The sequence below is a fragment of the Muntiacus reevesi genome, chromosome 3 (assembly GCF_963930625.1).
Source record: "Muntiacus reevesi chromosome 3, mMunRee1.1, whole genome shotgun sequence".
Taxonomy (NCBI): domain Eukaryota; kingdom Metazoa; phylum Chordata; class Mammalia; order Artiodactyla; family Cervidae; genus Muntiacus; species Muntiacus reevesi.
Window position 1 is genome coordinate 111428349 of NC_089251.1, and position 26503 is coordinate 111454851.

Genomic DNA, 26503 nt, shown 5'->3' on the forward strand with positions numbered 1-26503 from the left:
ACCTCCTCCGCTCGGCCCCGGTCCCCGTGCGGCCCGGCCGGCCCGCGGGGCGCGGAGCCCAGGTCCGCGGCCGGCCGCATGAAGGACTGCGAGTACCAGCAGATCAGCCCCGGGGCCGCCCCGCCGCCCGCCTCCCCCGAGGCGCGCCGCCCCGGCCCCGCCTCGCCCCCCGGCCCGGGCCCCGGGCCCCCGCCGCCCGCCACCGCGCCGCGCTGGAGCAGCAGCGGCAGCGGCAGCGGGAGCCTCGGCCGCCGCCCGCGGCGCAAGTGGGAGGTGTTCCCGGGCCGCAACCGCTTCTACTGCGGCGGCCGCCTCATGCTGGCCGGCCACGGCGGCGTCTTCGCACTCACGCTGCTGCTCATCCTCACCACCACCATCCTCTTCTTCGTCTTCGAGTGAGTTCCGCGGCGCCCCACTACCCTGCTCGTCCCCGCCCCCGCCCACCGAGGCGCCCCGTACCCTCCGGTGCCGGATGCCCCCTGCCGCTCACCTCACCTTCCCCAGGCCTTGATGGACACTCCAGCTCCTCTGGTCGCCTGCCGGGCACCCCGTCGTCTTCCCCCTCCCCGATTCTGCACCCTTTGCAGCACCTGCCAGGCACCCTCCTTTCCCAGCCCCTCCTTGGCCGTCATCTTCCCTGTTCCCCTCAGAGTCTGCCCTCAGGCCTCTCCCGTCTTCTTGCTTATCCCCCATCTGTCCTTCCTGGTCCCCTCCAACACTCCCAGACTCGGCATCTCCCCCGTGCCCATGTGGATCATCATCTAAGCTGGTCCCCTCGTCCCTGCCTGCCAGCCGCCTCATCCCGGCCCCTCCCTTAGTACCCCCTCCGTCACTGACACTCTGCCTTTGCCAGCTTCTGGCCAGGAACACCGCCCTCCCCCGTGTCCCTCCAGGACGCCCATCCTTTCTGCCGGCTCAGAAGCTGCCCCAGGCCTCTGCAGCTCCTCACCTGTCCTCTGTACTGTCTCTTGCCACCAGCTTTTTTCTGACCCCTCTAGGCATCCTATCTCTGTATCCCTTCCAGACAACTTCTGAATGTCTTCCTTCGCCTCTGGCTATATACTCTCACCTCCAGTATCCCCAGCCATCTTCCCTATTCCCTCCAGGGTCCCCTGGTCATCTCTCTACTCTCAGACCCGACCCCCTCACTTTCCCCTCAGTGGTTCTCACCCTAAACCCTCACCTGTCTTTGGGCCTCCCAGACCTCCCCTTTCCCCTTCAGCACCTTCCTCAGTTTCTCCAGAGCTTTCTGCTCTTCCCTCTGCCTCTTCTGGTCCCCCAGACATCTCCCAGGCCCCTGCCCCCACCTCCTGACTTCCTGGCTTTGTTTCCCTTCCCAAGACTCCAGAGCACCTTCTGGCTGGTTCCATAGCAGGAACAGCTGCAGCGCCTTGTTATTTTTCAAGAGTTCAGAGTATTTCCGTGTGACAGGTCATATTTGCCTCCGTGGGCATTTGACCTCTTCATGTCCCCAGTGACCTGGTACTGGCCCACACAGGTTCTCCATTTTAGGGATGCAGGAAGGGACGTACCAGGTCACATCTTTGTATCAGAAATTTTCCACTGTACCTTTGATCTCCAGCTTGAGCTGCCTGCTCCCTGATTTCCTTGCGTGCTCACACACTCGCGCTGCCTGAGTCCCACCTCTCCCTCCTCCGCTGCTCATCCTTCTTTGTGGTTACCCAGGTGGTTACCCAGGTGGTTACTCAGTTACCCAGGTGGTCAGGAACACCATCTCTGCAGCCCGCAGAGCGAGTTCAGATCTTAGCTCCACCAGGCACTAAGTGAGTGACTTTGGGGCGTCGCTTTGCTTCTCAGACCCCAGTTTCCATATCTATAAAACAGTATTTATGACACTACCCACCCCCTCAGGGTGTCACGAGGATGACATGAATCTAGGCCCGTAAGCTATTAGCTGGTAATAGGTGTTTAGAGCTGGCTGCTGCTATTACTTGTCATCACCAGAAAACCCTTCCCAAGGGCCATGGTTGGGCTGCCGCAAAGACATGGGCCCCCAGGTTACCCTTTCAACTGCCAGGTCCTGTTTCTGCAACCTTGGGCTTCCCCTTGAAGCAAGATGAGGACTTTCTACAAATTAGCTTCTCCCTTTCAGCTTGCCTTTCTGACTCAGGGTGGATAAAAAGTTCTGGAATAATGAGCAAGCAGAAGCCCTGGGGAAGCTCCCCCAGCCCCCAGCACGGCCCCTGGGCTGAGTTTCAGATCCACCTCCTTGGGCCGGCCCATGTCTTTTGAAAGTGCCTTTTCCAGCCTCCCTCGGGCTCCACCAGGTCCTTCCAGCCAGGGCCGTGGCTGAAGCAGGAGGGAGTGGTGATTGCTCAGGCTGGCCCCTGTGACCCTGTACTGTGGGATTTGGTCCGTTCAGAATCAGGACTTCCTCTGGGCTGAGGGGATGTCTTCATGGGTGCCAGGCTTGTCCCCAGAGAGGGAGCAGCAGCGAGGACTTCTGGGTTCCAGGAGGGCTGGTAGAGCATCTCCTCTTTGTCTCTGCTCCTCCTCACCTGGACTGGTGGCATTGACAAGAGGGTCCGGGTTCGGGCCGAGAGCTCACCTGGGCCTGGACTGGGGTAGGGGCTCAGTGGGGGCCTGGAGGCTGAGAGGACTCTCCCAGGGCTCTCAGCAGGGACCTTTCCTGCTGTGAATGGTGTTCTCTTCTGTTGGGTTTGAAGCAATATTGCACAGGCATCCCAGCTTCTGCCCTGCTTCCTGCCCAGCGCAGCAACCAGAGGGCTCCTTTAATTCCACGTCAGATCTGAATATCCCGTGGCTCTCTAGATAAGGGCTGGAGCCCTGGTGATGGCTTCCTCCCTGTCCCGTCTCCTCCCACTGTCCCTGTGCCCTCCCTCCCAGGCACGCTAACCAGCGTGTGCACGCCGACCTCAGGGCCTTTGCACGGTTTGAGATGTCTTTCCCTTAGCCACCTGGCTCCCTCCCACACTTTCTCCTGTCCTTCCCTGACCATCCCTATAATAGAGGCAACTGCGCCCCAGCCTCCTGTCACTTCTGCCTTGACTCATTCTCCAAAACACTTACCTCCATCCGACATACGGTACTTATGCTTTTTGTTAGCTTCTTTCCTCTCTCTATGAGGACAGGAATTTATTCTCACTGTTGTATCCAGAGTGCCAAAAACAGGGCTTAGTATGTAGTAGGCACTCAATACAGTAACTATTTTACAGTACAATGGAAAATATATGTATTTGTTGAATGAAATGGACAGAACACTTGCTGGGAGCCTGGAGACCCCCATCCTGTTATTGCCTGGTTGGGTGACTTAGGATCTGCCCATGGGCTTTGGGGTCCTCCCTCAGTAAAACCAGGGGGCCAGGACTTGCTGTCTCTGAGAGCTCTGCAAGTCTCAAACTTCAGGCCTTCTCCATCGCCCAAGAAGTCTAGTTGTACGTGAACATTTTTGAGTTGTCACGTGGGTGACATGAGGGCCCAGCTCCGTTTGAGGCTCAGACTGGGGACCACTGATGTGTTTGGAGCAGCACGTGGCCCCCTGGGAGCCCTTGGTTTTGGGTCTCTGCTCCTGAAGGGAAGGGTCTCTCTGGAGGCCAGAACCTCCAATAGGGGAGGCTCCAGAGTCAGTGTAGATAACCCACAGCTTTGTTCCTGCTGCTTCACCGGCTCCTGGAACCTGGGCTGACTCAGGCCTCCCAGCGGCCAGTCATCTCCAGATAGTAGTTTCTCAGCCCACCAGGGGCCACTCTGGCTCTTGGACGGAAGGCCACGTAGGACGGTGGTTAATAGTATGGGTGGGCCTCAGCATTAGACCCATGCGCGGGCTGTTGGGGCTCACCAGGGTCAGGGGGCCTGATACAACCGAGCTGGGATGCCAGTCTTTGGGTGACAGTGGCAGTGGCTGGACCAGGCTCTTCCCTCAGCCCCGCTTTACCTGGCAGACCCGACTCATTCAGGTCCTAGCTCAGGCTTTCTCTCCTCCAGCCAGTCTTTTCTAACTGTTCTGCTACTTCCCCCTTCCCCATTATAACATGCAAACCCTGTGTGGCAATTCTTTGTTTATGTGTCTGTTTTCCCCACTAGACTGAGCCTCATTGAAAGAGCAGGGGAACTCTTGTCTTACTCACAAGCAGCCATAATCCCTGCTGCTTGTTAAAGGTATTGCCTTTAAGACTGGAATTGTTGTGTTAGTTACTCAGTCGTGTCTGACTTTTTGCAACCCCATGGACTGTAGCCCACCAGGCTCCTCTGTCCGTGGGATTTCCCAGGCAAGAATACTGGAGTGGGTTGCCATTTCCTTCTCCAGGGGATCTTCCCGACCCAGGGATTGAGCCCCGGTCTCCTGCATTGCAGGTGGATAAGCACCTGAGCCACCAGGGAAGACTGAAAAGACCTCAGTAAACACATGTGGAGTGACCGAAAAAATGAGTGAACATTGTCATGGATGAGTCATCTCGAGTGACAGTCCAGTTCATTGGTGGTGGCTGCCTGAAGCTCTGTGTGTAAAAGGATTCAGAGGTTGCAGCCAAGTGCAGGGGTTGAGTGCCAGGACCTATTGGTCACATCTGCCAGGCACTGAGGGAGAAAGGGCAGGGATCAATTAGTGATGTCTGCTTTAGGCACGGAAGGGCAGGGCGTAAGGACGTAAGGGTGTGTGGCTACACTCACCCAGGTGCCGTACCCCTGCATCCGTTCAGGACCATGGTGCTGGTTACTGGGATGACAACGCCTGCCTGGCCCCCAGGCAGCCCCCGGGGTATCTGCTCACGTCTCTTTCCCTCTCTTTTTCCAGCTGTCCTTTTTTGGCCCGCCACCTGACCCTCGCCATCCCCATCATTGCTGCCATCCTGTTTTTCTTCGTCATGAGCTGCCTGCTGCAGACAAGTTTCACCGACCCCGGAATCCTGCCCCGAGCCACCGTCTGTGAGGCAGCCGCCCTGGAGAAACAGATCGGTGAGGCTCCTGCTCCAGCTGTGGCTGTGCCTGCAAACTGCACCTTCCTTGATGTGAGAGGAGGCCTGATTTTCTCTTCTCACAGTGTGCTAGGCTCTGGGGGTCTGGGGGCGAGCAGGGCCAGCTGGAGCTGATGCTAAGAGTGCAAGAAGCAGAGGATAAACAAGTGAGCATAAGCAAGAAATACCTGCACGGGAGGGCTGGTGTTGGCAGCCGGACAGTCCTGAGTACTTACAGGAGGCCGGACTCTGTGTTCACCTCTGTATATGCATGATCATATTTAATCCCCTGGTAATCCCATGAGACAGGTACTGTTGTTATTCTCCTTTTACTGATTAATTACCTTGGGTGTCTCGGAAGTTAAGTAAATGGTCACAAGTCACAGAGTAAGTGGAAGAGCCCAAATAGGACCCTAGGCACTCTAACCAGAGACCCTGCTCTTAAAAATTCATATGCACTTATTCATTCACTCCTCAAACATTTACTGAGCCCCTACTATGTGCCAGGCACCTTTTCTAGATACAGTAGCAAACAAATCCGATGATAATCCCTGTCTTCTTGGAGCTGACATTCCAGTGGGGGAAGAAAGACAGTTAACCAGCATCTAGGCTGTGACACAGAGAAGGAAGCTCGGGGAGCCAGGGTGAGAGCTGGGGGAGGATGTACAGTTGTAAATATCGGGGTGGAAGGCCTTGTGAAGGAGCTGATCTCCGAGCAAAGACACAAAGACCCGCAGAGATGAGGGGTTGAGCCGCCGCCGCTGTCTGAGGAGAGCTCGCTGGGGTGGGGGGTGGGCTGGTCTAGATGAGGTGGTCAGGCCGGCCCTCAGGAGGAGGTAGCACTTGAGATGAGCCAGTCACATGTGGCCTGGACACAGTACAAGCAAAAGCTGGGAGCGGCGAGCAGACTGCTGTGTTTGAGGGGCGGCAGGAAGGCCAGCATGGCCACAGAGGACCTGTGCTGGCAGCACCCAGGTGGCCCCTGGCCTCCCGGAGGCGCCGCACAGGTTGCCCCCCCAGATGCCTGGGCACCGCTGGTGCCAGGCCTTAATCTCAGCCTGCTCCACCCTGGCTTCTTCCTGCTGAGCAATGACGTGGATGGTTGCACACCTCGGGGGTTTCCGGTTGTGGTTGGCTCCTTCCCCTAACAGGGTGACTCTCAGACAGGCTTTTGAATAAGCACCCAGCTGCCTCTGAAGAGCCCTGGCAGCCCGCGAGGGGCAGAGCCCTGCGGCATCCGTCCTGGAAGTCGCTCCACTGATGCTCTGGAGCGGCTCAGGAGGCAGGGGGCGAGGGCATGCTCGCCCACGCCTGTCTGTTCTTTGTCTCCTCCCGCTGCCCTGGCCTGTCCTCAGCCACACCCTCGGTTGCCTTCTTCCTCGGCCTACATCCAGCTTCCTTCCTTCTCGCACCCCTGGGCTGCTTGCCACTCAGCCTCCCAGCGTCCACCATTCCAGTGTCCCAGGTCTGACCCGGCAGCTGATTGCAGGCAGCCCCGTTTCTCCTCCCTCCAGGTCGGGGCTAATGAGGCCGGATTAATGTCCGACTCAGCCTGGGCCTTGGAGGTCTGGCTGCCTGGCGTCCTCCGGCCTCCCTGTGAGCTGTTTGGGTCGTACTGACCAGGACAATCCCCAGGTTCGGGGAGAGCCTGACTGTGCTTTATTCCTACAGATCCTTGCAGCTATGAGGCTGGCTGGGCTGCTGCAGAAACTGAGGCAGGGTGTTCCATGGCCCCGGAGCCTCGATTCCCAAATCCTCTGTTTTCTCCTCTGGGATGGTGGCCGGGACACATCCCATTCTTCCACGGGCACATGCTGTTTGTTATTAGGTCTCAATTCAAGTGTCTGGGAAGCCTGCGTGACCCCAGTGGGGCCATACCTTTGTCGTACCTTCCCAGAGCTTCTGGCCCTGGGTCGTTACAGAATCGTCAGGCAGGCCCAGCAGTCTTTCCTGGGTGGCGAGTGTGTTGTTCACTTTGTCTGCACGTGGGAGCTGAATGCATCAGCCTCTGTGAGGCCCTCCTTGCTTCCCTCAGTAACCGGTGGAAAAACGGTTGGAATGTCTCCCAGTTAGATGTCATCGGTTTGGCCAGTCATGTGTCAATTCTGTGTGCTGACTCCTGACTGCTGGGAGAGGAGGCACGGAGGTGGGGGTGGGGGTTATGAATCTGATGTGAACCCTCCTTCTGGGGATCTCCAGGCTTGCTTAGTCCCTGGGGGAAGCCCCGTCTGGCCGCCACAGGTGAGATCGGGCTTTGGAAGAGGATAGAAGGAACCAGGAGTGTCTTGTGCTGAGAGGTTTCGGGGAGGCTTCCTGGAGAGGCTTCCATGAGCCAAACCCTGCAGTGTGAGTGGACTTCAAACATAGGAAGGTGTGTGAGGGGAGCCCCCCATGTCAGTGGGGCCTGAGAAGAGGACAGTGGTACAAAGGGGCCGGTGTGGATGCTGAGCAGGCAGTGTTGGCTGGACACAGGGGTGCTTCGGAGAATTTGGAGCATGGGGTGGAGACAGTCTTGTGGACCCCTGAGTGTCAGGGTTGGAAACATCCCTTTGAGAACAGTTGCCCAGCCTGGAAGGTGCCATCTTTGGGGCCTTTGAATTCTGAACTTGAGCTGGCGGCTTTTCCTCAAAGTGAAACATATTTTCTTAAAAAGGACCAAAGTCACTGAGCCTTTTCAAAAAATGTTTATTTACTTTTGATCGATTGATGATTGCCTTGCAACATGGGTTTGATTTCTGTCATACATCAACATGAGTTAACCACAGGTGTACCTATGTCCCCCCGCTTCTTGAGTCTCCCTCCCACCCGTTCTCACTCCTCTAGGTTATTACAGAGCCCAGTTTGAGTTCCCTGAGTCACAGCAGATTCCCACTGGCTGTCTCTTTAGCGGTGGTCATGGAGAAGGTGGTGGCGGCAGCAGCGCCCAGAGCCATGGAGAGCCCACTAGGTCTTGGCCCGCGCTGTCACTGAGCCTTTTCGAGAAGGTTGGGTGCTGACTCTGAGGCGGGTGATGTTGTTTATATAAACATGAGCTGGTCACTGGGGCCCTGCATCCGTGCAGACAGTGTGACCTTCTCGCTTTGGCCACATAGACAGCAATTCCAGCCCCACCGGATCTGGCTCGAGGGCTCCCACCCTTTAAGGACAGTCTGGGGTGGGGTGGCCAGCGCCTCACAGTTTGCCCAAGATGGTCCCTGTTTTAGCGGTGGAAGTCTGGGGAAACCCCAGAGGCTCAGGCTGACGGGGCTGATGGGCCAGCCTGGTCTGAGCCCCTGATTTGACAGCTGGGGAGGCCGGCATCTGGACCACCTGCAGGCTCTGGGCAGGTGGAGAAGAGGTAGGAGGCGGCAGCATTGCTCCTGAAAGTCCCCAGTGTGATGGGAGGTCATGGAAACACCCGAATCCGGGTGACAGACACTCCCCTCGCCACGGTTACAGCTCACACAACAGAGACAAGCCACACAGCAGGTCACAAACCACATCCTGTCTGTCTCCAGGATGTCTCCCGTGGGGTCCTTCTGAAGCCCACTGCCCCGGGGAAGACACAGCTCATTGTCCACCCCGACTGGCCCAGTGCTCCACCGGCCACTCTCCCTTCGGTCACGGTTGTCTCTCCAAGGTCCCCTTAGCCCGGCCCCCCGCCCCCAGCCCAGAATGCGGGCCGCTCCCCAGTGCCCTGAGCCCCATTTCCTGAAGGTCGGCCATTGACGTACAACCTGAGTGGTTTTTGCCCTTTTGGCATCTCACCTTGGTACCCTCCTTTATTTAGAGTTTTCCTGTAAATGGCTTGCTTTTAGATGTATTTTTCCACGGGAAAATGTGTATCACTCCTGTTAGCAGAAGCCACTTGCTCCAAGTAGAAGATAATCATAAGGACAAAAGCGTAACAGCGTCACAGAATTCTTGGTGGTTACAGTTGCCTGTGGAAGGCAGTTACTTTGAGGCTGTGAGGAGGGCTTGTGAGCTGAGACCTTGTCCTGGATGGAGTCAAGGCGTGAGAGAGAATTGGAAGTGGGGATGCCTTTCCTCATCATGCGATTCAGTGCTGCCTAGTGTGACCAGGAAACACCGTCTCCCGCCTTCCTGAAAGCTCGCCCCTGAGGCGCGCTGGCCTTCAGAATCAAGGCGGGCTCCGGCCGCCTTCCCTCCTCACCTCCTTCCACTGCCCAGCTCCCCAGCCGCACCACATGCTCCTGCCTTGACTCTCGGGGTCCCCTCTGCTGCTGTGCTCTGCCCCCCACCCCAGGAGCCTGAGGTCTCTGTCTTTCCCATTTTCCCATCCATTGCAGCTTCTTCATCCCCTCTTGCTTTCTTTTCTTTTAAGTGTTTATTTTTTAATTTATTTGTATATTTGCGCCAGGCCTAGGTTGCAGCATGCAGGATCTGTGTTGCCCCTATTGGGATCTTTTCACTGAGGCTTGCAAGCTCGTAGTTGCAACATAGGGGATCTCAGTTCCCCACCCAGGGATCGAACCTGCGTCCCCTGCATTGCAAGGCGGATTCTCAGCCACTGGACCACTAGGGAAGTTCTTCTCATTGCTTTCTTGAATGCTGCCTCTTGCCTCCCACCCCACGTATTCCACTTTGTCTCATGGTGTTGAGTACAGACACTGGCAACACCATTGATTGACCATCCCTGGGTTACATCTTTCCATCGCTCATTGGCATCATCATCTGATAAGGTCAGTACTGCCATCACCCAGCGAGGAGGTTGAGCAGCTTCCTCCAAATCACAGGCTAACAAGGGGCCAGGCCAGGTTTCCCAATAAGGTCACACTGGTCCCAGAGTCATTGCACTTGACTCAGTGCCTCCTGCACTGACTCTGTAATTATCCACCTCTCCTGCTCACTCTGCCCCCAGGCCAAGCTCTTTCTGTATCCCCAGGCCTGCCAGGAAGCCTATGGGGCTCCATAAACCTCTAGCAGGAACAGAACTGGTCAGGCGGAGATTACAGTGACCCTGGTGCTCACAGCCTGGCTGCCCTGGCTGACGTCACGCCTGGGAGTGAGTACCCACAGCTGTTTCCTCCGCAGGTGGGGCATCGGGAGGGCAGCGTCAGGGCCCAGCAGGGCGGAGAGAGGTGCTCGGTCTCCCCTCACTAACACCTCTCAGTAGCTCATGGCCAGCCCCAGGGGCCTCCCCGCCAGCCATAGGGCTTCAGTCTCAGCTCCAGCCATTCATGCTCATCCTGCAGAGCTGGGGCTGCGTGTCTCTGGGGGGTTGGGGTGAAGAGACCCAGCGCAGGCCCCCTGGTCAAGAGAAAGGCGTGGGAGATTCGTTTCCTTCTCCCAGCCATGTAGCGAGAAGGAGCCTCCCACTCATTACCACGTGGGGCGGGGGGTGGGTTTAGTTTCCCCCCTGGGGGTGCCTTTTACTTCCTGGGGCAGACCCTGCACCAGACAGAGCCCTGGAGGAGATCTTAGATTCCCGCAGGGCAGGGCTTCTTCGTTCATTTCTGCAACAACTGTTTTCTGCACTGAGTAACAAAGCAACCACATTTACTCACCTCTGTGTACTTACCCCTGTTTCCCTTACCCGCCACCCTGGGCCTTGTGCAGTAACTTGTCATCACAGATGCTTGTGTCTGGAAGAAGGGACAGATGAATGCCCTGGAGAACAAGGGTTCTAATTTCAGCCCCACCTTGTACTGTTGGAGTGCAGTCGATAAAACTCAGGCACACGTCCCAGCCCAGGGTGTTTGGGTACAAGTGAAACAGGGAATGTCCACGTGCTCTGAAAGTGGTTTTCTTCTGCTGAAAGTGAAGAGGCTTGAGCCTTGTGGTCGGCGTGGTTAGTGGCCTTGGCTGTGGGCACTGACAAGCTACCACTGGTGATGGGTGCCGGAGGAATGGGCTTGAGGAAGATTCTGAGGCCGGCTCCAGGGCAGCTGTTGGTCAGCACTGTCTGGCCTGAGAAAAAGCCAACAGTTGCTCGTCTTCCCCTTCCCCACGTGGGGCTCAGCGCTGTAGCAGCATGCCCACAAGGCCGCCTTTGCCCCGTCTGGGACCCTGCTGTTGGTGACCTTACTCAGCATCGGGGGGGCACCTTTGTACTAGTGTGGCCCTTTTTCCTCTTCTCCACCTTCAGCTCCCAGCAGCCTGAAGACGCTGGGTGCCCAGAGCCTCACTTCCTCTTTCTCAGAGTTCTAGAGAGGAGGAGGCCTGGCTGCTGGAGGCCACAGCATGCTGGCAGGAGTTCTCTTCCTGCCCTGGGGAGAGGTGTGGGCTCCCCTCTGCCCTGGGAGGGCCTCTGGGAATCCAGTGAGGGGTCCAGGAACTTTGCTCTTGGTCCCTGAAGAGGGTCTGTGGCTGTTCTTCACTCACAGCTGGGTTGTGTTGTCAAGTCTCTGCATAAATCAGTTTGGAATGTTGTGTTCCACAGAAACAACACCAGTTATAGTAATGGCTAGTGTTTATTGAGCTCTTGCCAGCTGCTTGACACTTTGCTGAACCCACTTGATGAATTCTCGCCTGATCATCCTAACAGCACTCGGAGGTGGATTCGATTATGGCCCATTTTCTTTTTCAGCAGATGAGGGCACAGAGAAGTTAAGCGACTTGATACACATCACACAGCCAATAAGCGATTGGGCCAAGATTCATACCCACATGCCTGTCTGGCTCCAAAGCCTGTATCCAAATCTGGGAGACACCAGTGGGCAGGGGCAGGCGCTGGGACCTAGGGCCTGAGGAACAGGATTATTGTTGAGTTTGCAGCAGCATCAACAGCTTTGGGAGGAGCTGGGGAGTTCTATACCCTGCGTGTCACAGCCTGAGCTGTTTGTCAAGACCGAGGCTCCTGTGAACCCAGTGCTCTGCTCAGGGCTGCCCTCCCAGCCTCTCACTCAGCCCTCACCGTGGCTCTGTGAGAGTGAGACAGTCTTGTCTCCACTTTATGGATGAGGAAACTGAGGCTCAGAGAGGTGAAGGGACTTCCTAAAGTAGCAAGTGACTAGCAAAAGCAAGATTCAAACCAGCGTTTCAGACTCCAGATCCTGTGCCTTGCTTGTTGTTATTGTTCAGTTGCTCAGTTGTGTTTGACTCTTTGTGATCCCATGGACTGCAGCACGCCAGGCTTCCCTGTCCTTCATCATCTCCTGGAGTTTGCTCAAATTTATGTCCATTGAGTCAGTGATGCCATCCAACCATCTCATCTTCTGCCTGCCCTCTTCTCCTTTTGGCTTCAGTCTTTCCCGGCATCAGGGTCTTTTCCAAATAAGTCAGCTCTTTACATCAGGTGGCCAAAGTATTGGAGCTTCAGCTTCAGCATCAGTCCTTCCAGTATTCAAGACTTGATTTCCTTTAGGATTGACTGGTTGGATCTCCTTGCAGTCCAAGGGACTCTCAAGAGTCTTCTCCAACATCACAGTTCAAAAGCATCAGTTCTTCGGCGCTCAGCCTTCTTTGTGGTTCAACTCTCACATCCGCATATAACTACTGGAAAAACCATAGCTTTGACTAGATGGACCTTTGTTGGCAAAGTAATATCTCTGCTTTTTAATACACTGTCTAGGTTTGTTATAGCTTTACTTCCAAGGACCAAGTGTCTTTTAATTTCATGGCTGCAGTCACCATCTGCAGTGATTTTGGAGCCCCCCAAAATAAAGTCTGTCACTGTTTCCATTGTTTCCCCTTCTATATGCCATGAAGTGATGGGACCAGATGCCATGATCTTTGTTTTTTGAATGTTGAGTTTTAAACCAGCTTTTTCATTCTCCTCTTTCACTTTCATCAAGAGGCTCATCAGTTCCTCTTTGCTTTCTGCCATTAGGGTAGTGTCATCTGCATGTCTGAGGTTATTGATATATCTCCTGGCAATCTTGATTCCAATTTGTGCTTCATCCAGCTCAGCATTTCGCATGATGTACTCTGCATAGAAGTTAAATAAACAGGGTGACAATATACAGCCTTGATGCACTCCATTCCTGATTTTGAACCAGTCAGTTGTTCCATGTCTGGTTCTAACTGTTGCTTCTTGACCTGCATACAGATTTCTCAGGAGGCAGGTAAGGTGGTCTGGTATTCCCAATCTCTTTAAGAATTTTCCAGTTTGTTGTCATCCACAGAGTCAAAAGCTTTAATGTAGTCAATGAAGCAGAAGTAGGTGTTTTCCTAAAATTCTCTTGCTTTTTCTGTGATCCAACAGATGTTGACAATTTGATCTCTGGTTCCTCTGCCTTTTTTAAATCCAGCTTGTACAACTGGAAGTTCTCAGTTCACATACTGTTGAAGCCTATCTTGGAGGATTTTGTTCATGGTCTTGTTAGCATGTGAAATGAGTGCTATTGTGTGATAGTTTGAACATTCTTGCTGCCCCTCATGAAAACAGCTAGTTGTAAGTACTCACCAGGGCTTCCCAGGTGGCGCAGTGGTAAAGAATCTGCCTGCCAATGCAGGAGATGCAGGAGATTTGGGTTTGATCCCTGGGTTGGGAAGATCCCCTGGAGTAGGAAATGGCAACCCACTCCGGTATTCTTGCCTGGAGAATCCCCATGGACAGAGGAGCCTGGCAGGCTACAGTCCTTGGAGTCGCAAAGGGTCGCACACGACTGTCTGAGCACACACTTAAGTATTTACCGAGTGCCAGTTCCTTTACCTGTGCTATTTCCGATCCTTCTCGCTTTTCAAGGTAGTCATCATTATTTGCCTGCTTTGACAGATTCAGGTTCACAGAGATTAGGCAGCTTCCCGGAGGGCACCAGCTCCTACAGGGGAGGGTCAGGGTGTAAAGTCCAGGCCCGCCTGCGTCTCTGCCCCTTGCCTGCTGCCTCTCGGGTCCTAGGCCCCGAGACTGCCTGTTGGTCTGACTGTCTCTGCTCTCAAGTGACAGAGGGTCCACCTGGGGAGACAGTGTACACACAGCAGTCCTGTCACAACTCAGCTCGGAGTCAAGAACATGTTCTGTACTGTGTGTGAGGCTCCTGTGGTCAGAGAGGCTGCTGCTGAGGCCCATGAGTCCTGCTGAGCAGAGAGAAGGGAGGCGAGGCTGGAGCATGGGGGGCAGGAAGCCAGGGCAGAGTGGCGGGAGCAAAGCTGGAAACGGAGGTTGAGCCCAACTGTGGAGGGCCCTGATATCAGGATGAAAAGTTTGCCTTTATCCTGTTTTTTTTTTTTTTTTTTTTTTTTATTTTAGAGGAGGCCAATAAAGGGTTTCTGAGCTGGGAAGTGAGTTGAAAGGGGTTATTTAGGGGAATGTGCTGGTGTGTGCCCGGCAGGTTAAAAGGCAGTGGGACGGGGAGCAGGAGTCTTTTGGGGGTGCTATTCAATAGTATGGGCCTGGGCTGGAATGGGGGTTGGGAGTGGAGAGGAATGGGTGATGAAGAAAGAACCTGACCGGACCTAGTGACTGGCCAGGCCCAGATGAAGGAGAAGGAAGGATCTGCACGGGGTTCCAAACTGGGTTCCTCTGGCTCAGTCACTCACTGGCTGTGTGACCTCGGACAAATCCCCTAACCTCTCTGGGCCTCTTTTCTCATCTGTAAGCTGAAGGAGTGAGAGCAGTGGCATCCGGTATCTGCTGGGGGCCAGGGGCTGTGTTACATGCTCTTCGAGGTGCCTTTCAGCCCTTGAATTGTGCCATCAGAAATAAGGAACCAGGCAGGGAAGAATAACACTCATTGTGACACTTGCAAATTTACAAAATGACCTCAAGCCCTAGCTTCAGGAACTTGGATTCACTTCTTGATTCTGCCACTATGTGGCCTTAGGCAAGTCACTAGCCTCACTGGAAAGGCTCCTAAATGTAACCTGGAGATTAAGATGATAACTTCACCTCCTGGGATGTTAAAGAGGAGAATATATGCAAAGTGCTTAGTATATAATAGCACTCAGTGACCTGTTCTCATTCCCTTCTTTCTCTCAGTAGTTCTATGAGCTGATAATAACAGTGCACACATTTTTTAATTCATTTTTATCTGGCTGGATGGGGTCTTAGTTGCAGTGCGTGGGATCTTTGGTCTGTCACGCGATACCTTTCATTGTGGTGCACAGACTCTCTAGGTTGTGGCGTGCAGGCTCAGCAGTTGTGGTGTGCAGGCTTAGTTGCTCTGTGGCATGTGGGGTCTAGTTACCCGACTGGGGATGAACCTGTGTCCCCTGCATCACAGGGTGGATTCTTAACCACTGGACCACCAAGGATGTCCCCCGTGTACACGTCTTAAGCATTTGCTCTGTGCGTCTTCACGTGCATTAACTCATTTAATCCTCACAATAGCCCTGTGGGGTAAGTACCCTTATTCCCTTTCAGTGATCACAGAAACAGAGGCAGAGAGGTTAAATGATCTGCCTTGTCACACATCTCACAAATGGCATCATCAGAAGAAACCCAGCTAGTAAGAGGTGAAGCTAGGATTCATGTCTCATTCTCCCTGTTATTCCCATTTTACAGATGAGAAAACTGAGAAAAATTTATTTGACTGCAACTTCACACACAGCCTGTGGCAAAACTGAGTTTCAGAGTATGTCTGTTACCCTCAAACCCCCTGCCTTGACCATACTGCTGTTACTAAGGAAGAGATGCTTCAATGCTTAGTTCCACTTTAAACATGCCACAGTTGAGGTGGTGCAGAGACAGCCTAGCGAAAGTCTCTTTGGTAGCTAAGAATGTGAGACACGAATCTGCTTCAGTGATACATGCCAAGCGCCTGGAATAGTGCCTGGCACATGGTAGGCACTCAGTAAGTAGTCACTGGGAGCAAGTGGCCGAAGTAGAGATATTATTGGGAGTCAATCCCGTGGAAGTGATGGCTGGAAACATAGCCAAGGGCTGGGGATCCCAGGCGCCCCTGTGACTCGGAATTCCGTCTGGGGAGGAGCCGCTGCTCTGGGGAGCACTGGTCCTCTTAGCCTGGGGTACCAAGAGGCTCCCTGGGCAGCTCTGTGGGTTTTGATCTAGGTTCAGCACCCTGTTCTGCCCGCAGATCCACCATGTGGCTTTGGACAAGTTACTTTCTGTTTTCTTTTTCTTTTTTCTTAGGCTTTTACTGAAGTATAACGGGTTTGCCAAAAGTGTACAGCTCACAAGTGTTCTGTTTGTTTAAGGTTCACAATTGGAACACACACATCTAATTAGCACACCCAGACCAAGAAGCAGTGCTGGAGCCCCCCTTGTTCCCTTTTCCAATCGCTGTCACCCCTCCCCCTGCAAGGATATCTGTGGTCCTGACTTTTAACACCATAGATTACTTTTACCTGTTTGTGATCATTTGTGCACTTACTCATTTGTGATATTCATTCATATTGTTGTGTATAATTAAGGATCATTCATTCTCACTGCTGTATAGAATGCCATTGTATGAATATACTACATTTTTTTTCCCTCTGTTCTACTATTGATGGGAGTTTGGGTTGTTCCAGATTTTGGCTATTTTGAGAATTGCTGCTAAGAACAGTCTTGCACTTGGCTTTGGTGCACTTCAACTCATGTGCATTTCTGCTGGGAAAACACCTCTGAGTGGGACTGCTGGGCTGCACATGCTGAGCCTTGGTAGTTAGTGCAGAACTGTTGTCTAAAGTGGTCAGATGAGATTTTGAGTTGTTGTACATTTTCGCCAACACTTGAGAGAGAGATATATATATATTTTTTTTTTCATGTTCGCCGTTCTGGTGCATATGTACTGGTAGCATATTGTGGTTTTAATTTGCATTTCCCTGATGACTAATGAGTATGAGCACTTTTTCATGTGTCTATTAGCCATTTGAACAGCTTCTTTTATGAAATGCCTGTTTGAATCTTTTGTCCCCATTCAGATTCAGTTGTCTGATTTTTTTCTTACTGACTCATAGGACTTCTTTATAGACTCTGGATACACATCCTTCATCCTTTGTCAGATAAACATACTGCACATATCTTCTACTACTCTGAAGGTCATGTTCTCATTCTCAATAATCTCTTTAGATGGACAGGAGTTCTTAATTGTGGTAAAATGCTGTTTATCAAATTGTTCTTCTATGATCAGTTCCTTTGTGTCTTATTTAAGAAGTCTTTGTCTACTCCAGAGTCATGAAGCTGTTCTGTTTTTATTTTTCTTTTTTTTAATCCAAAATGTTTTGTATTGAGCACCGTGGTCCATCTGGAATTGAGTTTGTATTAAGTGGGAGGCAGGGTTACAGTAATATGTGTGCTCAGTCATGTTCAACTCTTTGTGACCCCATGGACTGTAACCTGCTAGGCCCCTCTGCCTATGGAATCTTCCAGGCAAGAATACCTGAGTGGGTAGCCATTCCCTTCTTCAGGGGATCTTCCTAATCCAGGGATCAAACCTGCGTCTCCCACATTGCAGGCATTCTTTACTACTGCACCTCCTGGGAAGCCCTTCTAACAGTTACATTTCCCCCCCATTTGTGTATCCAGTGGATCCAGCATTGTTTTATCAGGAAGAGACCATCTTCCTCCTTGGCCCTGTGATGTTGCCTTTGTCCTGAATCACATGATCATATACATGTTAGGCCTGTTTCTGGAGTCTGTTCTGTTCCACTGGTCAGCATTTCTGCCCTTGTACCCAAACCAGGCTGTCTTAAGTACTTAGGCTTTATCCTAAGTGTTAATGTCTTGCTGTATAAGACCTCTAGCTTTGTTCTTCAAGAGTTCCTTGGCTATTCTATTCATTTGATTTCTATATGAATTTTAGAATGAGTTTGTTAATTTCCACACATACAGACAAAAACCCCAACTGAGATTATGTTGAATCTAAAAATTAATTTGGAGAGAATAAATTGTTTTCTAATACTGAATCTGCCAACCCATAAATATATATCTCTGCATTTCTTTTTCTCTTAAAATTTTTGTTATGAAAAATTTCAAACGTTCAGAAAAGTGGGAAGAATTAGTGTAACAAATTTGTATAAATTCACCAACTAGATTAAATAGTTGTTACTAGTGTGTCAGATGTGTCACACAAGCATATATGTCATATTAAACCATTTCATAGTAAATTATACACATAGTAAAATATTCACTTACCCCATAAATACTTCAACATGTATCTCCAAGGTTTAAGAATAGCCTCCTCCATAATGACAATTCCATTGTCCCATCTAGGAAAATTAATGGTTCCCAGATTTTTAATCTATAGTCATTTGTTCCCCCTTACTCTCCAAATTTCTTTTGTTGTTGTGTTTTGTCTTTATTTTTTAATAATTTTATTTATTTATTTTTTGGCTGCGCTGGGTCTTCATTGCTGCGCAGGCTTTTCTCTGGTTGCAGAGGCCAGGGGCTGCTCCCTAGCTGGGATGCATCTCACTGCAGTGGCTTCTCTCCTTGCTGAGCACAGGCTCTCGGGCCCACGGGCTTCAGTGGTTCCAGCTCCCAGGCTCTAGAGCACAGGGGTGTGTGGGGTCTCTGAGGCCTGTGGGGTCTCCCTGGATCAGGCAGGCAGATTCTTTACCACTGAGCCGCCAAGGGAAGCCCCCTGTTTTGTTTTGTTTTTGAAAACAGGATCCACGCTAGGATCAAGCATTGCACTGGTTTCTATCTCTTAAATCTTTTAAAATTTAGAAGCATCTCCCTTCTCCTTTTGTAAGCAACACGTTTAAAATATTGTTTTTTTAACTGAAGTAGAGTTGAAATACAGTGTGACGTTGACGTTTGTCAGGGAGCAGGGCAGCGGGCTTGTAGACATCACACGTTCCACATCTGATTGTTTTGCTCTCACTGTGTCCTCTGGCCCTCCTGGAAGCCAGAACTTAGATCGAGGCTTGTTTGAAAGAACGTGAAAGTGTTAGCTGCTCAGTCGTGTCCGACTCTTTGCGACCCCATGGACTGTTGCCTGCCAGGCTCCTCTGTCCGTGGGATTCTCCAGGCAGGAATACTGGAGTTGCCGGTTCCCTTCTCCAGGGCATCTTCCTAACCCAGGGGTTGAACTCCAGTCTCCTGCATCGCAGGTGGATTCTTTACAGTCCCTGGTGGGTCAGACTCTAAGGATGCAAATAAAGCTCGCTAAGATGTTTAGATGCAGATAAAGCTCACCAAGCCTCCCCAGGTCTCCCTCTCTGAAAGCCCTCCCTGAAGTGGCATGTGAGCAGGCGTGTGAAGCTTCTCCACAGCACTTGGCACGCAGCACGTCTCGGTGGGTGGTCACAGCTCTCGATGCCCTTGGTAGCCATCTCGCCCTAATGTTTGTCCCCCCAAAGCAGCTTCCCTGAAGCTTCTCTCGTCCTGGCCGGGCAGCACTGGCTCCCCCCTCCCCCTGGACGGGGCTTGGCCATCCCGCATCTGTCTCTCCCTCTTCTCAGACAACACAGGCAGTTCCACGTACCGGCCGCCCCCGCGGACCCGGGAGGTGATGATCAATGGGCAGGTGGTGAAGCTGAAGTACTGCTTCACCTGCAAGATGTTTCGGCCGCCCCGGACCTCACACTGCAGTGTCTGCGACAACTGTGTGGGTAAGTGGGAGGCAGCAGGGAGGGGGGCGCGGGCAGTCCTGAGAGGGATGGAGCCCTGGAGATTGGGAGTCGCTTGTGGGCGGGTGGAGGCATCTGGGCAGGAAGTCTGGTTCCCTCAGATTGGCTCTGACTGCGGAGGGGCTGCGGGGAGGGGCCCTGAATGTGACCAGTGGTATCATGGCTTCGGCCCGGGAAGGGGGGATTCCTCCCCCAGCTCTGAAGTGGACATAGAGACGCCTGAACCCTCCTCCCAGCTGTTGGCCTGGTCCTCAGCGGGTCCAGGGTCCAGAGTCTGGACCATGACATTCTAGACATGTGGCCCAGACCAGCTCTCCTGAAAGTCCCGGGGTTTGGACTGACAAAAATCTGGGAACTGAGGAGTTCATGCCAGTGAGGTGGAGAAGGCGGAGCTGGGATTGGAAGCTAAACTCCTGATCCACGACTGCCGTGGTTGTTGGGGAGCCAGAGGCTGTCTCGTCCCCTCTCGCTGCTCTCTGGAGGCCCAGCAGCTCTGACGGGGGCCCAGGGTGCGCCCCTGGGAGGGTGTTGTAAGGGAGAGGCTGTGCGAGAGGACCCAGGCGAGCTGAGCCATGGTGACTCTGCACAGTCCCCAGGGCGGTGAGCTCATGACACTAGCTCAGCACTCCCTCGCCGGGGAGCCGTGGGGAGCACCCGGACGGCAGGCCGTGAAGTGGGTGACTCAGTGGGCGTCGCTCCTCCCTGAGAATCTGCCCCACCCACCCTCTGTGAAGGGCGCCGGCCCGGTGCAGGCCTGCGTCGGGCTTGTGACCCACATTCCCACAGGGGACTTTCTTCACCTGCCTGGGCGTGACCCCGCCCCTGGGACACAGTGCTGGTGTGAGCTCAGCCCTCTGACTAGGCCTCCAACAAGTTACCTAGCGGGCCCGCCCCTCCCTGGCCCTCTCTTCTAGAGCTTGGGAACAGGGGTCATTGGTTGTTGCCAAGGGGCCAGGATCGTAGGTGCCAAGTCCTTTCTGTGGGTCTTCTTCACACCAGACTCTGCCAGGCCCTGGGGTTCAGCCCAGGCCCTCGCATGGCGCTCACAGTGGAGCAGGGGTTACAGTTTGTACTTACTGTGTTCAGTTGCGTCCGACTCCTTATGACCCCATGATCTGTAGCCCACCAAGCTCCTCTGTCCATGGAATTTTCCAGGCAAGAATAGTGTGGGTTGCCAGTTCCTGCTCCAGGGGATCTTCCTGACCCAGAGATCAAGCCTGATTGGCAGGCGATTCTTTACCACTATGCCACTTGGGAATGGGTTACAAGCCAACCTGTTAATTATAAATAAATAAATATAAATATAAATAAATAAAACCCATGTAGGCAAAGTGCTGCAGAGGACAAGTGCCAGGGCAATGGGGCAAATAACAGGGGCCTCACCCTCCTCTGAGGCTGAAGAAGAACTTTCTCAAGGATGTGGCCTTGCAGCCACGACACAGAGGAACCGGCGGGTGAAGGACCAGAGGCCAGGAATGTCGAGGAACTGAGAGTTGCATGTGGACAGAGTGAGGGGGTGGGGTCACCCAGCTGTGGTGGGAGGCGTCTAAACACCCGGCGCTGACCTGCCTCCCTGGCCCTTCCAGAACGGTTTGACCATCACTGCCCCTGGGTGGGCAACTGTGTGGGGAAACGGAACTACCGCTTCTTCTATGCATTCATTCTCTCCCTCTCATTCCTGACGGCCTTCATCTTCGCCTGTGTGGTCACCCACCTGACGCTGCGTGAGTTGGGGGTGACGGTGGGTGTGGGGCGGGGCTGAGCGGGAGGCCCGGGGCAGCTCAGCCAGCTCAAGGGCTGTGGTCACCATCCCTTGGGCCATGCCCTCTTCTGTCTCTTCCTCCCCAGGCTCTCAGGGAAGCAACTTCCTCTCCACTCTGAAGGAGACACCAGCGAGATATCCTTTTGTCAGCAAGGGGGAGCCCTGGTGGGACCCAAGGCCCCTTCCCTGAGGTGGGTCCCCGCACCATGTCCTGTAAACAGAGGGCAATGGGTTAGAGCTGATGTTTGTCCTCTGGAATCCAGCGTGCCAGCTGCTCCTGTTCACCCCCAGGCTACAGCCCATTCTAAATGGGCTGTCGTGGGGCCAGAATTGCCAAGAACTCCCAGGAGCACACACCCCTAAGACACCCAGCTCTCTGGACTGTGCCGTGTCCGTGACTCTGGTGTTTGAAACCCTCGGTTCTCTCTTCCATCTGTTACCCTGGGCTTGTCCTGCCCTCTGGGGGCACCTGAACCCTCCTTGTGGCCCAGGAGGGGATCTGCTGAGATAGATGGTTACAAACTTACCTCCCTTCTGGGGGAGTAGCTGCACAGAGGGATGGGTGAGAGGGGCTGGTGAGGGAGGCTCCCAGCCCCGGTCCCCGTGTGGGTCCTTGACTGCGCCGCTCACCGTGCTGGAGTTGGTGATCTGCTTCTTCTCCATCTGGTCCATCCTGGGCCTCTCAGGGTTTCACACTTACCTCGTCGCCTCCAACCTGACAACTAATGAAGACGTGAGTAAAGACTGGAGCAGCAGCTTATCCCCGGGCTGGGGGCAGGGCTGAGGGAGCCTGGGGCAGCCACAGTGCAGCCCTGACCCCCAAACTTCTGGGCAAATGTGGGCAGAGAGGTGAGGCAGCCCGGCATCTCCTTTCAAGGCTCAGGGCTGGGCTCTGGGGGACCCTGGGCAGGCCCCTGAGGTTGCTTTCTCCCTAACCCCAACAGAGCAGCACTGACCCCATTGCTGTCCTTACATTTGGCCGGCTCATTACCATTTCCAGGGTTCTTTCAGTTTCCATCATCTCTTTGGGTCCTTTTGCCTCCGAGGCAGAAGGAGCAGAGATGCTTTTTCTTCATTTGATGGCTGAGTGACTTGCCCCAGGTCACCAGCTGGAAAGGGACAGAGCCTGGGTTGCACTTGGAAGCTCAGGCCCACCATGCTGTCCTTGTAGACAGCAGCGATTTCACTGTTCTCAGGGAGTTCTGGGGCTCTCTGAGGCATCCTTAGTGAGGGGGCAGTCAAGACAGAAGCATGAAGCTCCATCAGCCTCCCCACTCCACTTGCTGCCTTGTAGATCTCTACCAACAAACCTTGTCTGTTGGAGCGCCCACTATGTGCTGAGCTCTGGGCCGGACCTGACCCCTCCCCTCCCATCCTTCCAGACAACAAAAAAGCAAATGAGAGCATCTGTCCCAGGGCCAGCATCTAATATTGCTCATAGGCCTGTGGACCAACAGAAAATATGTTCCTTGACCTCAGCCTGTCATTTGGAGAAAGGAACTTAACAAGCATGACAGGGTATCACATGCTGGGTGATTGGTACAGAGCAGAAATGACATCAGCCAGCTTCTCCCAAGGTGATTTCCTGGGGGCTGTTTCTGCAGGATATCACTAGGGGTTAAGCAAAAAAGCGTGTCATGGCCAGATACATTTGGAAAACTCTATGGTAAAGTCAAGCCAGTCTCCTTCACTGCTGATCTCAGTGCCTTTGACAGCCGACTCCACGGAGCTAGAGAGGGGCACGTTTCATCTCATGCTTCGACAGGATTGCTGGAGTTCCCTGTTTTTCAAATGAGAACTGAGACTCAGAAGCGGTGCTCTGTCCAAGGTCACGAGCAAGTCTGTGGGAGAACCAGAGTTCACAGCCATGTCAGCCTGAGCCCTGGGCCCTTGCACTAGCCTCCTTCCTAGGTGGCTGGCAAGAGAAGGAAAGATGCACCCCGAAAGCTTCCTCTGGAGGCTTCTCTTTGGCTCTGCTCTGACTTCTGTCTTGGTCAGAGCCTCCTCTTCTGGGTGCCCCCCAACACCCAGCAGTCCCCCATATTCTCATGGAATGACTAAAGGGTATAGGCACATTCCCTCCAGTAGGCTAGCCAGAATTGGTTTCAGAATTTGCTGGTCTTCCCCAGCCTCTAGAACAGGGGAAATGAAGGGAGGTACCTGACCCAGAGCTCCTTCCTGCTTGCAGATCAAAGGCTCGTGGTCCAACAAGAGGGGTGGCGAGGCCTCTGTCAACCCCTACAGCCATAAAAGTGTTATCACCAACTGCTGTGCTGTGCTCTGTGGTCCCCTACCTCCCAGGTAAGCCAGGGGGTGCGTGGGGGAGGTCCCAGAGCCGGGCCTGGCCAATGTGTGTGGGGGGCTGGGCGGGGGTAGCTCTGTGAGTCTACTCTCAAAGAGGTTCGGGAATCACTGACTTCCCCACACCAAAGATGCCCTCCGCTATCATCCTCTGCTGTATGCATTCAGGGCACTTGTTGCAGAAAGGAATTCTGTAGAGTTGTAATTTGTACTCCTGTGTGCTCATTGTAGAAAAAATTAAGTACAAAACATTAGAAAGAGTGTTAGATATCACATGTAATCTTACTCCCCAGGGATAACCACAATGAATGTTGTGTATGCCTTGAGGGCTCTGCCATCCGCTGCTGATGCCTGGACTAGGTGGAGCCTTGTCTTCCTCCTGGTGGCTCAGCTCTGCGGGGAAACGCCCCATCTGTCCGGACACCAGGGGGCGCCAGATGTCCAGATCGGGAGTTCAGTTGGATGCCGTGGGAGCGGGGTGGGGGTGGGGTAAGATTTCCCCACACCTTCCCCACCTCCTCCTGCCCAATATCCGATATGCCTGTCACCCATCCTGCCCCTGGGGAAAGGATAGTAGGAATTGCAGGATCTCCCAATGCCCTTTCGTCCTTGCTCTTCTCACCTGCAGCTTGGGAGCCCGACAGAAAGCCAGACAGTCTGAATTAATGGTGGATAAATTCTGTGGCCCAAAGCCAGGTATCCAGAGTAGGGAGAGGACCCTTCCAGAAAGGAAGGGTCTCGAGCCGCCCACTTGAGCAGCCTTTCTAGGGCTGGGTCTTGCCTCGTCTGGGAGATGGACCCAGCCATCCATTCCCTGGCCTCGAGCTGTGGTGTCAGGCAGGGCCCTCACATGTCCCCCTCCTTGTCTTTTGGAAGCCTGATTGACCGGAGGGGATTTGTGCAGTCCGACACCGTGTTGCCCTCGCCCATCAGAAGCGACGAGCCAGCCTGCGGAGCCAAGCCCGATGCCAGCATGGTAGGAAGCCTCCCATGAACTGGGCTCAGTACTTGCCACCTGCTGGCCTGTCTGCCCCTCCGCACTCACCTGCCACCCTCCACACCTGCCAGGACCTCCTCCCCATTCCACCCGAAGGGAAGCAGCGCCGCCCAAGACTGCTTGAGTCTTTTCGTATTTATTTCCCACCCTGCGTGGCTTTCCCCACACTGTGCCATGGCTGTACCCTCTGCTCCCCAGACCAGGTTTACACGGCCGGGGGCCCTAAATTCCCCCAGCTGGTCAGTGGCAGGAGTGACAGGAGAGAGGCCAGGGCCCCTGAGGCCGTCCAGCGGACCACGCCAAGCCTCTGCCCAGCTGTGCCCTGTGTGTGAGGCTGCGGACTGAGTGTGACGCCTCCTGGGTAGGGCAGCTGCTGGGCCCTGCTGAGCCGGGGTCCGAGGGGTGAAGCTGGACCCAAGAGAAGTCGGCTCTGGACAGCAGACTGTCAGAGAGGATGCCTCTGGGGGCTGCTTGGGGGTCTGGGCCCCTTCCTTCTGGGATAGCCATCGTTCGTTCTTCCGTTTTTGTTTTTGTATGGAGTCGGCCAGTAGACTAGAGCTGGGGCTCCAGGTAGAGAGGGCAGAGTTGGGGGTGAGTGGGGGGAGCAGCCTGCGTCAGAGGAAGCCAAATCAGCCAGCCAGGCACCCGAGACCTCAGCTCCTGCATGATTCCTGGGCAGCAGACTAGGAAGGGGGCGCCTCACCCCCTCTGCCCACTGAGGGTTCTCCAAGGGCCCAGCCTGGCCCCCCCAGCCCACCTCTCTCCCAGGTCAGGTCTGGGGATGGGCAGGTTTTACTCATGCTGGCAATACTTGAAACGGGTTTATTAATGCTGGGTATTTTGCACAATTTTATAGATCTTTTTTCTACATAGCATTTTTTTATGGAAGAAAAAAAAAGTCAGCCACATTGCTATCTATGTAGTGCCAGGTGAAAGGTTATCAGAAGGCACCTTGGTTTTAATAAGTTTATTACAAGAGACCTTCTGGCTGTGAGTGAGTGTGTGTGTGTGTGCGCGTGTGTGCTCTGGTATGAATGTGACTGGCTCCCGCACCCCCTGGGTTGCCTCACTCTCCGCCATCGCCCTTGGGTGCCAGCCGGTGGTGGCAGCAACAGGAGCAGCCTGAGCCATGGGGACGGGGACTGTGTGTGCGTTGGTCACAAGAGACCCCTGGGCTCCTGCTGCAGCCCAGCCCATCCTTCTTGCCTTCCTCCAAGGACCTCAAACAGTGGCTGGGACTCGGCCACCCAGCCCCCAGGTCAGGCTTCCAGCTGGGACCTGCCCAGACAGGCCGGGGCCTGGTCAGGTGGATGGGGTAATGGCTGTGGGGAGTGGCTGCCTTGCCACACCCCCTCCTCTGGGATCTGAGTATGGGACCCAGCGCCAGGGGCTAGATCATGGCCAACTGAGGGCCTCCCTCCAGGAAGGACCAGGGTGGGCTGAAATGGGTGAAGGTTGGCCTAAATCTGGGCCAGAAACTTAGAGGATGGCCCTCCTCTCCTGGGAGCGATAGTTTCTTGTCAAAATAGATAGGAAGTTGTCCCTCCGTCCCCCTCCTTGGCCCTCTAAGAGGGCTGAAAAGGACATAGGAAGTCCCCGCACCTTGTCCTTCCTTGCTGCAGAGGCTGGTGGGTCACAGGCAGCTGAGAAGTCGCAACCACCAGGAGTCCCCTCTGGGAGAAACCACTTCGCCCCAGCCTCAGGGCCCTGGGCCCTCCCTGCTGAAGTGGGAGTGTGGGGTGGGGAAGAAGCTGGCTAGAGGAGGGGACTCCTACCTGCCTTTTATTTAAGCCAGTATTCTTTGTTCCTGCTTGTAATAAAATTTTTGTTTTTAAGAATTGATTTGCTTTGGTTTGGTTTTTGTTTGCTCTTTCTTTGCTGAGGCCCCAACTGGCAGCCCTCTGTTCTTCCAGCCACACGTGGCCTTTCCTCTTCAGTTCAGTTCAGTAGCTCAGTCGTGTCCGACTCTTTGCGACCCCATGGACGGCAGCACACCAGGCTTCTCTGTTCATCACCAGCTCCCGGAGCTTACTCAAACTCACGTCCATCCAGTTGGTGATGCCTGGGGAGACAGAAATAGGGCAGGCAGCCCCGTGATCCAGCTAAAGT

General features: G+C 53.9%; 1 protein-coding gene and 1 long non-coding RNA gene across 6 annotated transcripts in view; one reads left to right on the forward strand and one right to left on the reverse strand.

The window, feature by feature from the left end:
- ZDHHC18 (zinc finger DHHC-type palmitoyltransferase 18) overlaps nucleotides 1-26503 on the forward strand; it is a 27935-nt gene continuing 1432 nt past the window's right edge. For 2 of the 5 annotated variants that reach the window (XM_065930157.1, XM_065930156.1), the window contains exons 1-8: nucleotides 3-395; nucleotides 4775-4935; nucleotides 19167-19316; nucleotides 20921-21058; nucleotides 21183-21231; nucleotides 21727-21829; nucleotides 23285-23397; nucleotides 24274-24373. In XM_065930157.1, the coding sequence (XP_065786229.1) occupies nucleotides 79-395; nucleotides 4775-4935; nucleotides 19167-19316; nucleotides 20921-21058; nucleotides 21183-21231; nucleotides 21727-21829; nucleotides 23285-23397; nucleotides 24274-24373 (1131 nt within the window). In that variant the 5' untranslated portion in view covers nucleotides 3-78. Of the gene's footprint in view, nucleotides 396-4774; nucleotides 4936-19166; nucleotides 19317-20920; nucleotides 21059-21182; nucleotides 21232-21726; nucleotides 21830-23284; nucleotides 23398-24273; nucleotides 26235-26503 lie in introns of those variants that run through there. The other 3 variants (XM_065930154.1, XM_065930155.1, XM_065930158.1) reach the window with 3 other exon arrangements.
- The window catches only part of LOC136164747 (uncharacterized), a 4981-nt gene continuing 4805 nt past the window's right edge, over nucleotides 26328-26503 (reverse strand). Inside the window, exon 3 of the long non-coding RNA XR_010662403.1 lies at nucleotides 26328-26456. This is a non-coding gene — a long non-coding RNA (uncharacterized lncRNA). The remainder of the gene's footprint in view (nucleotides 26457-26503) is intronic.